At 39.2% G+C, this 14,292-nt stretch overlaps 1 protein-coding gene across 3 annotated transcripts in view; it reads right to left on the bottom strand.

Annotated features, from left to right (window-relative positions):
- ASH1L (ASH1 like histone lysine methyltransferase) overlaps positions 1–14,292 on the bottom strand; it is a 266,220-nt gene that overhangs the window by 160,273 nt on the left and 91,655 nt on the right. For all 3 annotated transcript variants that reach the window (XM_027773787.1, XM_027773788.1, XM_006153395.3), the window contains exon 3: positions 8,439–13,011. In XM_027773787.1, coding sequence (XP_027629588.1) covers positions 8,439–13,011 — 4,573 coding nt within the window. The remainder of the gene's footprint in view (positions 1–8,438; positions 13,012–14,292) is intronic.

The following is a 14,292-nucleotide window of genomic DNA, read 5'->3' as shown; positions in this document are numbered from 1 at the left end:
TGAGTTCGATTTAGTATTTTTTCCTATTATTTTGCTACACCAAGAAAATTTTTTTCTCAACTGGTTTTTGTCAAGAGGATAGCTAAATTTATTTTCATGTCTACCTGACAAATGCATAATAAAATCCTATTAGAAAATCAATTCACATCTCCATCCACTGGTCAAGAGAGTAATTGTGAAAAAGATGTAAAGATTCCAAGAGAGAAAGCAAAAAGATGTAAAGATTCCAAGAGAGAAAGCAATTAACAAAAGAATTTAGACTGGTGATATTATAAAGAATATGGCTGATCTTTATTCCTAGTTCCTGAAACAGACCTTCAAAAACCTGGAGAATTTCCTGTAGGATAGGAATGTCTTAAGTTATGCCAATGAGGTGGCTTTATAGTGGGCCCTTAGATAATTTTTTAAAAAAAGGATTATTTTGTTGGGAACCAGCAGTTAGCGTAATGGCTATGTCGCTGGACTCCCACGTAGTCGACCGCGGTTCGCATCCCAGACCCAGTGGCTTAAAACTCACGCCGGGCGCGTGTGCGCCCAAGATCCCGAGAGGAAAATGGAGGAGAAGGGATTGCGGCGTGACCATCCCCCCAGGGAGGGATTTCCTGCTTTCTGTCTCTCTGTCTCTGTCTGGTGAGCGCACGTGCCCTGTAGCAAAAATCTCTCCAAAAAAAAAAAGGATTATTTTGTTTAACTTTATTTATTTAAATTTTAACCAGAGAGGGACTAGGTCTGGGACTGGAACCACAGTTGGCCATGTGGGAGTCCAACGCCCTTAACCACCACACCACCTGCCAGTCCTGGGCCCTGAGATAACTTAAGGATGGAAGCTGGTTCACTAGAAAGGTTAATCACATGGTTAGAGGGTTGAAATTTTGGGCCAGGCCAACATCCAAGGAGTTGAAGAGAACTAGAATCATATGGTCAATGATTTAATCAATCATACATATGTAATGAAAGACCAACAAAAACTCTAAATTGAGGTTCAGTGGAGGTTCTAGGTTGAACAAAATGATGTGCTGTGAGGGTAATGTGCCCAGATCCCATAAGGAGAGGGCATCAGAATGCTCTGTCCTCTTCTACCAAACATTGTCCTATGATTCTTTTCAACTGGTTGTTCTTGATCTGTATCCTTTACGATAAAAATACAATCATAGTATGGTGCTTTCAGTTCTAGGAGTCATTCTAACAAGTTACTGAAATTGAGGTTATTAAGATAAAGTCCCAAATTTTTAGCAGGCCAAGCAGAATTATGGGTGGCTTGTGAACACCAAAACTTGTGATGGGGATCTGAAGTAGAAGCAGTCTTACTTGGACTTATCTCTTAATTTGTGGGATCTTCACTAACTCTAGGTAGATCCCAGAATGGAACTGAATTGTGTAACATCCAATTGGTAACAGAGAACTAATGTCAAAATAGTGACTTCAGAGAGGTCTTAGTGCATTTTTCTCAAAAAATAAAAAAGTTTTGGGACCAGCAGGTACCGAGGGGTTAAGGCAGCAGATTCTCATATGGTCGAAGGCAGTTCAAGTCCTGGACCTAGCAGCTTGAAAATCAAACCAGGCACATGTGTGTGCGTTCCAAAAATTCCAAGAGGAGAATGGAAGAGGCGGGATTATAGTATGGTCATCCTCCCTGGTGAGTCATTTCTCCCTTTCCCTCTCTGCTTCCCTCCCTCCCTCCTTCTCCCTCTCCCTCTCTGGTGAGTGCATGTGACCAATAGCAAAAACCTAAATAAAAAAAAAAAAAAGAAGAAAAAGGTTTTATTCTTTTTTTTAAAGAATTATTTTATTTAACTTTATTTATTTATTCATTTGTTTATTTCTATTTGACTAGAAGGGGACAGAGAGAGAAAGAAAAAGCAAGCCACCAGGTCAAGGACTTGAACAGCGGTCTGTATTATGGGAATCCAATGCCTTTAACTACCATGCCACCTGCTGGTCCCAAAGTTTTTATTCTTAAAGGAGATATTTTTGTATATGTTAGAATTGTCTGCTGGCTCTCTCATTCCCTGAAAACTCTACTAGCTGACATCCACTGTTTTCATTCCCCACTCCTTTGTAAGTTTCTTCTCATGGGGCTGGCAGGTTAAGGGTGCTGGACTCCCATATGGCTGAAAGCAGCTGGAGTCCTGGGCCTGGCGACTAGCTTTCTCTTTCTCTATCTCTCCCCACATTCCCCTCTCTGGTCAAATAAATAAAGTAAATAAAATAATTCTTAAACACAAACAAAAAAAAACTTTAAAAAGTTTCTTCTCACAACTCTTAAATTAGGGACCTTAAATTCAAATATTCCCTGCTTAAGTAGCTGAAGTCCAGATATACACAACACAAAACTGTCAAGGCTGTGATAAATGGAAAGACTATCTCTTATCGCTACTGAACAGCAGTCGTCACTTTCATTCAGAAAATGTGAACTGACTGCTGCCTTTTTTTTTTTTTTTTTTTTTTTTTTTGTGAGAGGGCACATGCACTGGCCAGAGAGAGACACAGAGGAAGAAATACCACCCAATGTGGCATGATAACATCACAATCCCTTCTGCTCTACTCTATCCTGTTGGGGTTTTGGGCATGCATGTTGAGCATGCATGACATAATGCTGGTGTGTCTTTCAATCAACTGGGGCCAGGATTTGAACTGCGGTCAGCCATATCCAGCTCTCTTGACTGTTACCACATGTTCTGATTTGAGAAGTAGAATTACAACTTTATGTCCAGATTTTTTAAATTTAGCTATTTTAAAGACGGTAGAGATCATCAGTCACAGGAAAACCAAAACTTGACTTTTTTTCCTTCTTAATTTGCTATAGGGTGTATTTGCTCACCAGAGAGACAAAGAGAGCAACCGACAGAAAAAGTGAGAAAGCACACCCCAAGGGAGGGCCATGCTGCAATCTCCTCTACCCATTCTCCTTTTGGGATTTTGGGTGCATGGGAACACACACACATGTGCACCCCTGACCCAAATACATGGACCTAGCATGTTTCTCAAGGTGCCAGGTCTGGGACTCAAATCTTGCAGAAAGCCAAGTGGGGTCCAGGAGCCTTAACTTCCATACCACTGCCTGGTCCAAATGCTGACAAAAAAAATTTTTTTAAATAATTATTTTATTTAACTTTATTTATTATTATTATCATTATTTTTTTCCAGTTTGATCTGAGAGAGACAGAGAGAGAGAGAGAGGAAATGAGAAAGCAAGACACCAGGTCCGAGACTTGAACCGTTGTCGGCCATGTGGGAGTCCAGCACCTTTAACCACCATGCCACTTGCCAGCCCCATGGCTGACAATTTTTAACCCATGCCTTAAATACTAAATCTCCTCAGCACTGTCAACATCTTTTAATTTTTACTCTATATGCCCTGTGTACTGTTATATGACTATACATATGCAAGCTGTGTTATTTTACGTAAGATTTTTCGAAATACATAAATATTTTGCAGCACACAAATTAGGTCATCAGGAAAGTCATGATGTATTTTTCTGTTGTTCTAATCAAAAATCCCTCATGAGTTTCCCGATGACTCAATATTACTACAGCACAAAATCAGCAGCCAAACAGAGTATGCTAACAAAAACTAAACGCAGAAAGCCACGGAGCAATGCAGTTCTGTTCCAAATGCCCATTCATCCCATATTTTTCCTTTTGGCTCCTACTAGACACAGACTTTCCTATAAGAGTTTATTGTGTGGTTTCTCACAGTTGTTGTGAAACAAATAAAAATTAAAAAAAGGTAATAAGCTAGATCTAGATCTCTCTGGCACTGCTAAATTTATATGCTAATGACATCCTTTTATACTTCAACACTTCTTTTTTATTTATTTTTAATTTGCCAGAGAGCATGTATACTCTGTACACTGTGGGGCAGGGGAAGAAAGAGAGACAGAGGGAGAGACAGAAAGTGGTCACGCAGCAACCCCTTACCCTTCATTTGAACCTCTCTTCAAAATTTTGGGCATGAATACACAAGTACCTAGTGTGTTTATCAAGCTGGTGGGTCTGTAACCGAAAATGCACAGTTGGTCATATGGAATCCAGCTGCCTTCACCACCACACCACTGGCTGGCCTTTCAAACCTTCTTTAGAGCCTCTATTATCAAACTATCTTTTCTTTAAAAATTGATAACTATGCTTATTGTGGTATTTCCTTATTAAGCAATTTAAATGGTATTATAACTGCTGTTACCTTCTAGAATTATTTTTCTTGATGCTCTAGTTACAAAGTTGTATAGATGTTTTGAGTCTGCTCCCTCCCAACTCTATTTTGGTCAAATTAAAAATAATAATAATAAAAAATGGAAATAAATAAATAAAACTTTTAAAAGAAAGAATTTTTAATTTGGTAACTAGATAGTGGAACAGGGGCTTTCAATAAAATACTCTAACTTCCATTCAATCTTTTCCACTGAGACCCAAAATTAGCTATTTCTTTACTTCCTTAACATCTCCATCTCAATATTCTACAGGCACACAAACTCTGTAGGTTAAAAATTGTGCTCTTCTGTACATCTAGTCTTCCTTCAATCTTGTGACTCAGGTCACAGCACCACCAATCTTCCAAATGATCATCCAAATGATGCCTACTAACAACTTTTCTTGTAATTTTTCTTCTTTACAATTTAGTGTTTACACAGGAACCAAGGAAATAATGAAGAGATAACCCAATGAATGGAAAAATAGATTTGCAAATGTAAGTCAGCAAAGGGATTGGCAATCAGAATATAACAAGAACTTGGGGCAAGCAGATGGCATAATGGTTACATCACTGAACTCCCATGTAGTTGACCACGGTTCAAGTATATGACCTGGTGGCTTAAAACTCATGGTGGGCATGTGTGCATGCATGCCCAAAATCCTGAGAGAAAAACAGAGGTGAAGGGATTTGGCATGGTGTGGCCATCCCCCCATGGGGTGATTTCTAGAGTCTTTAGTCAGCCCTAGATCATGGGCAAGTGTGTACCTGACATACTCAGAGAAGCCTTTAGATGTGAACCAGGAACTGTCCCATGCAGAATTGCCTAACAGAGTGTTGTGTTTTCCCCCTGTGCCACTATCTAGTCACCAAATTCAAAATTCTTTCTTTCTTCTATTTTTTTTTAAAGAATTACTTAACTTTATTTTCATTTGAATATAGAGGGGCAGAGAGAGAGAGAGAGAGAGAGGGTGAGGGAGAGAGGGAGAGAAAGGGGAAAGGGAAAGTGAGGAAACAAGCTGCCAGGTCCCAGACTCGAACCACAGTCAGCCATGTGGGAGTCCAGCGCCCTTAATCACCATGCCACCTGCTGGCCCCCAAAATTCTTTCTTTTTAAAGAATTATTTATTTATTTCCATTTGTTGCTATTATTATTATTATTTTTTTTTTTTGGAGAGGTTTTTGCTATAGGGCACATGCGCTCACCAGAGAGAGACAGAGAGATAGAAAGCAAGAAATCACCCCCCAGAGGGGATAGCCACGCCGCAATCCCTTCTCCTCTCGGGATCTTGGGCACGCACGCACACGCACCAGACGTGAGTTTAAGCCACTGGGTCCGGGACTTGAACCGCGGTCAACTACGTGGGAGTCCAGCGACATAGCCATCATAGCTAACTGCTGGTCCCGCTACTATTATTTTTAATTTGACCAGCGAGAGGGAGAGATAAAGGGAAAGTGAGAAAGCAAGCCGCCAAGTACAGGACCTGAACCGTGGTTGGCCATGTAAGAATCCAGCGCCCTTAACCACCATGCCATCTGCTGGCCCCCAAAATTTTCTTTTCTTTTTTTTTTTTTTTGGAGAGGTTTTTGCTATAGGACACATGTGCTCACCAGAAAGACAGAAAGACAGAAAGCGAGAAATCACCCCCTAGGGGAGATGGCCAAGTTGCAATCTCTTCTCTTCCATTCTCTGGGGATCTTGGGCAGACACGCATACACAACCGGCGTGAGTTTAAGCCACTGGATCTGGGACTTGAACTGAGGTCGACTACATGCGACACAGCCATTATGCCAACTGCTGGTCCCCTCCATAATTAACACATGGTCTGGTTTCTTTCTTTCATCACATCTCTCACCATTCTCTCTTCTATCACATAAAGCTTTTTTCAGTGTCAAATATCTGAGAGCTCCTTGTATCTTGAAACATACTCTTCACTATGGCTTCTCGTCCTTCAAGTTTCAACCTTTTATAAACAAGCCATCATTAATAATTTTGTCTAGTTATAGTTCCTCCACCTTTACGCCATATCATAACTATTATTAATTATAGCATTTTCCTCCATCCTACCATCATATATTTGCTTAGTTACCAGTGCACTGTTTGTCTTCTTTCATTAAGCTAAAAATCAATTAGGTCAAGAAGTAGGCCTTTAATATAAACCAGGGACTACAATAGTGCTGGATGTTTTGGAATTCAATAAACAAACAAATAAAAAATTGGAATTCAATAAATAAATAAATAAATAAACAAACGAACAAGTAGAATTCTGTTTACTAAGCTTACTGCTCTTTGTCCTTCAGGCCATTGTTTAGACTCAAGTTCTTAGGGAAATCTGTATGAATTAGGCCTCCCCATTTCATGCTTTCATCTAATGATGAACTCTCTCCCTCCTTTATTGCAATGTTAACAACATATAATGTAATTTTTTCTTATTATCCATTTCCTCCACTATAATTTCCATGAAACAATGAACCTCTGTGCCTTATTCTCTATTATTTAACAAGGGCTGACAAAGCACAGTGTCTGACAACTACCTGATATTCAATAACTGTTACTGGTTAAACAGGTGTAAAAAATTGGTTGAATGTGGGCCATCCAGTGTTGTGGTGGTTAAGGCTACTGGTGGTTAAGGCAAATGGCCAACTGTGCTATTTGAGTCCTGGACTTGGAAGCTTAAAAAACATTCTGGGTGCATGTGCATGCATGCCTAAAATCCCAAAAGGAAAATGGAGAAGGGACTGCTGCACGGTCATCCCCTCTAGCTGGTGTTTCCTCTCTCCCCTCCATCAACCTCTGTCTCTCCGAGGTGAGTGCACACGCCCTGTAGCAAATTTAAAAAGAAAAATATTTGCTGAATGAACCTAATTCAAGTATAAAATTATTTTTCTCTCTCTTTTTTTATGGTTTCAAATATATATGTGTGTGTGTGTGTGTGTGTGTGTGTGTATTAGAGTGCAGACACTCGGTATATATTAAGGGGGGACATACAATGCCTCGCCTTCATAAATTCCATATTCATCCACTTCCTTTCAAAAGCCCAGGGTTTTGTTGTTTTTTATGGATGAATAGTATTCCATTGAGTATATGTGCCACAGTTTTTCTAACCATTCATCAGTTCGTGGGCATTTAGGTTGTTTCCATGACTTAGCAATCGTGAAAAGTGCCGTAATAAACATCGATGTGTAAGCACTTTTTCGATTAAGTATTCTTCTGTCCTTCAGGTAGATACCAAGGAGTGGGACTGCTGGATCATATGGTAGTTCTATTTGTAGATTTTTGAGGAATCTCCAAATTGTTCTCCACAGTGGTTGGACCGATTAAATTATTTTTCTCTTTACATTGTCAAAAACGAAATACTAAGCTTCTCCACTAAAATAGCTTTTGTTTTTCAAAAGTTCGTGAATAATGAAAACCAAGAACAAAAATTCCTTATCTTTGAAGGGTTTGATTTTTCTCTAATGCATAAGACTAATCTTTTAGGGGAATAATAATGACAACTAACATTTGTGTGTTTACTAAGTGAGAATCACTTTGCTAATAAGCATAGTATCATCTGCTTCTCAAAAACTCCCACTAATCCCAAAATATAAGAGGGGATACTACTGTTTAGATGCTGCATGTTCAGAATTTAATAAAACATTTAAATTCTCTTTAGAAAAATACAAAGGATACACACAGTCATAATTTCACACAAACTCTTGTGGAGTTCACAGACTTTTTAACAATTCATTTATAAATCCTTACGTTTGAGATCTTTCATCCAGAACTTCTAACTTAGGAAAATCGTGTATATGAATAGGCAGTGCTTCCTCCTTGTTTCTATCTTTGCAATCTCAAAAGAATTTCTTCATGTCCAAAATGCAGAGTGTTCTTTGTATTCGTATATCTAATTGATACTTTGCAAAATGAAATCCTTTCAAATATAGTTAACTATTACAATGCTGAAAATTTTCAATGCTTCGATTTTTATCTTAAGACAGTTAATAACATGTTCTTCCTATTAATACATAACTATTTATAGCTATTAGATTACTATATGTTAATAATGCCACATACTACCAAAATTAACGTAGACACTCATTATAGTACTTACGTCTAAGGAAAATGAGAGGTGTGAAGATTTCAAGATATATTTATAAATACCAATACAAAAGTAAAGTAAATCTATTAAAGTTCATCTATATGTATCAGTAGGAAAATAATCTATTTCTCTAACACAATTAACAGGCAACAAAGTAACCCCCTTACCTGTCAAGGTCTGTACTGCCCTTTCACTGGAAGGCAGTGGCTCCTTTCTGTGAGGCCGATTTAGTGGATTTAGTGAAGTGTCCTGTGCAGAAAAGAGTCCAGGGCTGTCAGTTAATTTCTTCCGGCCACTGGAGTTAGGGTTTGAAACTCTGCAGCTGCCTATTGCACTTGTGAAAAGGTTCGTATGTTCATCACTGCTGGCTGGCTCAGAGTTGGGAGTGAATCCTCCAAGGGATAAACTCGGAGAACTTTCTGAACAGTCGATCTGTAAAGGTGTCTGCAATCCCAAGGCCAATGAACTAGATTCTGAAGGCTCTCGGTGGACCCACTGTTCTTCTCTGTTTATTAAGCTTTTTGAAGGAGAGAGATGAGGGCAGGACATGTGACACCGGTGCTTTTCCTTATGTTTATACCGTTCTCCAACAGTATCCTTTCCAAATCGATAGCGTTTCAAAGACTCCAGGACAGATCTGGAAGAGCCAGTGTCCATGGAAACCTGGGGTTGTTCAGAAGAACGATGTTCTCTATGTTTGTGACGGTGCCTGTGCTTGTGCTCAACCATCCAACCATAGGCCATCTCCGGAGGGACACTGGGGTAGGTACTCATAGAAAGAAGTGGCGTCCTGCTGGTTGTTAGAAAGGCCTCCTGTCGAAGTAGCTTATGCTTTTTCTTATGGTATTTGGTGGGATTGAGAAGTAAATGACCAGCATGCATATAGGAAGGAGGTGGAAGTGGAGTGGTGAAAGAAGGAGATGGAGGTGGTGGATAAAGAGTGGGTGGATACCTTCCATAGTAACCTAATCCTATGGGAGCAGCTGTAATGGGTGAAGGAGAATAAGGCATGCCATATGAGGGATAGAATCCAGTACCAGAAAGAGGAAAACTAAGGCTGTGCATAAAAGGCATTTCAGCCATGGCCTCCCTCATCTTAGGAGGTCTCCCTCTTTTCTTTTTTAAGTCAGGTTTTCGAATGTAGTGCAAAGGGTCTAAGGGGAAAGAAGGATGTGTATAGAAACTATTAAAGTTGATTCGAAAAATAGTCGGCAGAAGGTCTCGGGGTATAAAATGATGACTTCGATGGGTGATCCGAATTTCACTTAGACGACTTATTAGTTCCTCCAGCTCTGCAATAAAGTCTGGATCCTGTCTGTTTCGGAGTTGGGGATATTTCTTTTTCCGTTTTCGTTTCTGCCTTTTCATCTTGTCATAGCTGAGGTAATCATGATTCCTGCGCTTACATTTGTGTTTATGTTTTTCTTTAAGACTGTTCAGGACGGTAGACGTTTCAGGGGGAATCAGAGAAACATGCTCAAAGGAATGTCTCCTCTTTTTTTGCCCACAAAATTTCTCTGCCCTATCTGATGTGCTGTTATTATCCGTTCCAATTCCACTATCACTAGGAATGGTCTCATCACTATGAGACTCGCTAATTGGGGAAGGAGTAGCTTCTTTCAGAGATGTGAGTTCACTCAAGTGCGAAGGAGAATTTGGCAACAAAGTAGGAGGAGATAACCGTCTCCTTCCCTTTGAGGCCTTCTTCATTGCTAGAGTCTGAATCATACTGCCCTGCCTGGAGTGTAAATGTAAATATGGCACTGAACTGGGTTCAACGAAGCCTGCATCACTACTTACTGGGCTCTGACCTCCACTAGTCCCAGAAGATTGAGAACAAATAGGTGATGGAAGAATCTCAGAACTACTAGCAGATGAAGGCAGTAAAGGGGGAAGAATCTGTCCTAATGCTGACCCAGCTGCTTGCTGAGCTGTCTGCTCAAGAACAGCAAGGCTGGTGGGACTACCAGTCAGAATGCCATTTAAGACAGTTTTTGGTTTGCGACCCCTTCTCTTTCCTATGTAAATAGTTCCTTTCTTGCTGACATTTATCTGTTGGCCCAATTTAGAACCAAATGTGGCAGCAAGACTTGACACTGTATTATGGAGTTTGGATTGCACTTTCCCTTTATTACTTGATTCTACAGAGCTTGAAAGAATCTGATTCAACAGTTTCTTTCTCTTTAAAGTCTTCATCTTATTTATTTTGCGAATAATAGTTTTCATTAATTGTCCATTGTTTCTCTTGGTAATTTTTTTATCTGGTTCCATTTCAAGGTCACTCATACTACAGACACTTGGTCTATGACTGTCATCTAGATCATCTGGATCCTGAAGTTGATCCTCGCTCTCAAAGAAATCACTGCTACTTCTATGGTTGTCACTTTCAGACTCTAGCTTGCTCGGGCTTTCAGTGGCAACAAATGGAGCCACTGATAGCACAGGTGGCTTCATCTTGACTGGTGACCTCATTTGCCTCTTAGGCCTGCCTCTCTTTTTTGGAAAAGGAGACACAGACAGACTTTGTTTGAAGGATGGAATTTCAATTTCTGGCTGTAAAATTGGGGGTTCTTGTTCTTCCTTAGACTGTAAAGAAAAAACTTTAGAGGCAGGGATTTTTAAAGTCCTTTTAGGAGGACCTTCCAACTGAGGCATCTCCTTAGATTTAGGTCTTCCCCTTTTAGGCTTATAAATATCAGACAAAAGGTCACTAGGGACACACATACTGGAAGATAGTTTATGAGTAGCAAAAGACTTATGAGATGGTTTTTCACTATCAGTTAAGAGAGCAAAAGATGGAGCTGTGGATTTGCTCAACTTTGGCAATCGACGTTTAAGGAAGTCATGATCTACATATGAAGATGGTCCAATGTTTTTCATAAACTTGGCTGGCTCAGAATTACTATTTGATAATGAACTACAAGAAACGTTTTTAAAAAGCTCTGATCTTTCTAATTCTAGCCCTTTTGGAGACCGGCATGTGCTTCTTGCCACAACTTTAGTCCACCGTGGTTTTCTTCCTTTTCTTTTTTTTAAGGGTTTGGACTGCAAACCAGTGCTCAGGCTTTCAGCAACTTGGCAGTGTTTGTCTGATGCAGTTACTGCACCAAGTTTTAGAAAAGGCTTGTTACTAAATAAACTGGTGAAGTTAACAACTGAAGGAGTAATTGTATGAATACTGGATTCAGAAGTCAAACTTGGCTTTTTTCCCAGAGAAGAGCTTATTCGTGGAATATCTATATGTGCAGTTTTTGAATCATTTAGCTCTTTATCAATCCCTTTACATTCAATACTTATGTTATGACCCATCGACCTATGACCAACATTCAAGTGGGTATTGTCAGAATTAAATTGGTTCTTTCCAACAGATTCAGAAATTTCTTCCATTAGTTCTGTGGAAGGACTTAAAAGTAATGGATTAGGAGCCAACTGTGATGAAGTTTCAGGGGAACTTCTGGTTAAAGGATTAACAGATACAGTAGGTGATGGGGAAGGGAGATTGCTTTCTCCTACTGCACTAAAAGGGGACTTAGCTGTAGATGCATCAGAAGCACCTCCCATTTGAAAGTCTGGAGAAGTGCAATATACAGGAGGTTGCTTGTCATGCTTTGAGGTTTCATAAGATCCCCTTTCACTGGATGAGAAATTGTCTTGTTGAATGCATGTTCCTTCATTAAACATTTCTTTCTCTAAATTGATTATTTCTTTTCGAACTGAGAACTTTTCCAAAATGCTTTCTTTACTCTGCCGTATAACATTCTTCTCAAAAGTTTTGGTGGTGGCACTGTCTTTCGGGGATTCAGAAAGTTCCTGACTTTCATGATTACTGATGTTTGTACTACAAGAAGCTTTAAGTGGTTCCTGAGTGGGGAGCAGTGCTTCAGCTTTAAGGTTTATGGCATCTTTACTGACTAGTCCTGCCATAGGACAGCTCATTAGCTTCTTTCCAATATCCTTACTAACCAATCCCATTGCTGAACTTGCTACAATTTTTTTAGCACAGTCCTTAGCCACTAGGCCAACAGTAGAACCCAATTTCTTTCCCAAATCTTTATTAACCAATCCAACCACAGTGCCAAGTCCTAACTTCTTGCCAGAGTCCTTATTCACTAAACCTGGAACAATGCCAATTCCTAGCTTCTTTCCTGAATCCTTGCTCAGCAGCCCTACTGTAGTGATAGTCCCTGGCTTTTTGCCTAGGTCTTTATTAATGAATACCGCTGTAGTGCCAGTTCCCAGTTTTTTCACAGAGTCCTTATTGACCAATCCTACTGCTGCATTAAATACTGGCTTTTTTCCAGGATCTTTAGTTACCAATCCAACTGCTGTGCTGATAGCTGGTTTTTTTATTAAGTCCTTATGTATTATTCCAGCTACAGAGCCAACACTGGCTTTCCTGATCAAATCTTTGCTAACCAATCCTGCTGTAGTGCCAGTTCCTAACTTCTTCGGTTTTGTCTTGGAAGACTTGGAAGGAGGACAAGTAGCAATGAGTTGTGCCAACTTTTCTGTTACACTAGTTCCTCCATTAAGTAATGCTCTGTCCTTTAAATCAGGATCCCGGCTACTGACCAGAGAAGAGGGTGTTGCATTAATATAATCTGCCATTTCTGAGTGTACTGGAGAAAGTTTCTTAGATAAAGAAATGTTTTCTGCCTGCGAATGAAGATGGATGATTTCTTCAGACTGGCATTCAATGGCTGCAACATCACCTGCTTTCTTGTACAACTTTGAAGGGTCCTAGAATTTGAACAAGAAAAAGGTTTCAGAGAGAATAAACCTTATACCGCTCCAACTTAGCATCATAATCCAAAAAACTAAATGATCATATATCAGATAGGCAACATAGCTTTTTAAAAAACAACTAATGTCACAGTATGCTAGTTCATCTGCTATTATATGAGAAGCTATCAAGATATTATTTGTTGACTTTCAATAGCATAAACCTAGATATTACTGGATCTTCAGAATCTGATATTTTTTAAAAATGAGTAAATACGCATCAAGCATAGGAATGTACTATTTTTTGAAAAGAAAACTATTTTCAGCTAGAGTATTCCGTGGTCTTCTTTCATTGCTTACCTCCTTCACTGACTTTTATGATTCTAAAGTACCATATGGAAACCACTGATCCATTTCTACTCCTTTAACTCATTCTCAATTTTAGTTTTGAATGAGCAAGGCTTAATGTAGAATAAAAACAACAAAAATATTAGTAATGATCATAGAATGCTTTTATGTAAAATCTTAAGAGTTGAGAGTAACATTTAAATTATTTACGGTAAACTACTACCAAATTCACAAATCCTCATTATATACTTTAAAAATGCATTAAAAGCTTCATTCTCTGTTTTCCTTTTTGTTTTTGGCTATATGGTACATGCACTCTCCAGGGGGAGGGAGAGGGAGAGAGAGAAAGAGAGAGAGAGATAAAGAGGGAGAGAGGAAAAGTAAGAAATTATCTCCCAGAGTAACAGCTACAATGCAATCTCTTCTTCTCCATTCTCCTCTTGGGATTTTGGGGCATGCGCACATGCACATATACCCAGCATGATTTTCAAGCCTCTAGGTGTAGGACTTGAACCATACAGTTGGTCATGTTGATCCAACAATTCAACTACCACTCTATCTACTGGCCCAACTTTTGAGTAACAATTAAAGAGCTCTTCTTAACTATAAAATATTCAGTTAAGACTTGAACTAATGTAAAGAGATACTATGTTTGTAAACAGAAAAACATAAAGCTAACAAATCTGAGGCAAATTAATACATTTAATGCAATCCCTATAAAAATATCTTAATATGGGGCTGGCAGGTGGCATGGTGATTAAGAGAGCTGGACTCCCAACATGGCTGGCCACGGTTTGAGTGCTAGACCTGGTGGCTTGCTTGCTCGTGCTCTTTCTCTCTCTCCTTTCCTTCTTCCCTCTCTCCCTATCAGGTCAAATTAAAAATAAACAAATAAAGTTAAATTAAAAAATAATTGTTTAAAAAATATAGTAATTCATTCAGGAATTAGAA

Source organism: Tupaia chinensis, unplaced genomic scaffold, assembly GCF_000334495.1.
Source record: "Tupaia chinensis unplaced genomic scaffold, TupChi_1.0 Scaffold000374_1, whole genome shotgun sequence".
Taxonomy (NCBI): Eukaryota; Metazoa; Chordata; class Mammalia; order Scandentia; family Tupaiidae; genus Tupaia; species Tupaia belangeri.
Note: the sequence above shows the minus strand (reverse complement) of the source record. Positions and strands in the feature narration are given on the sequence as shown.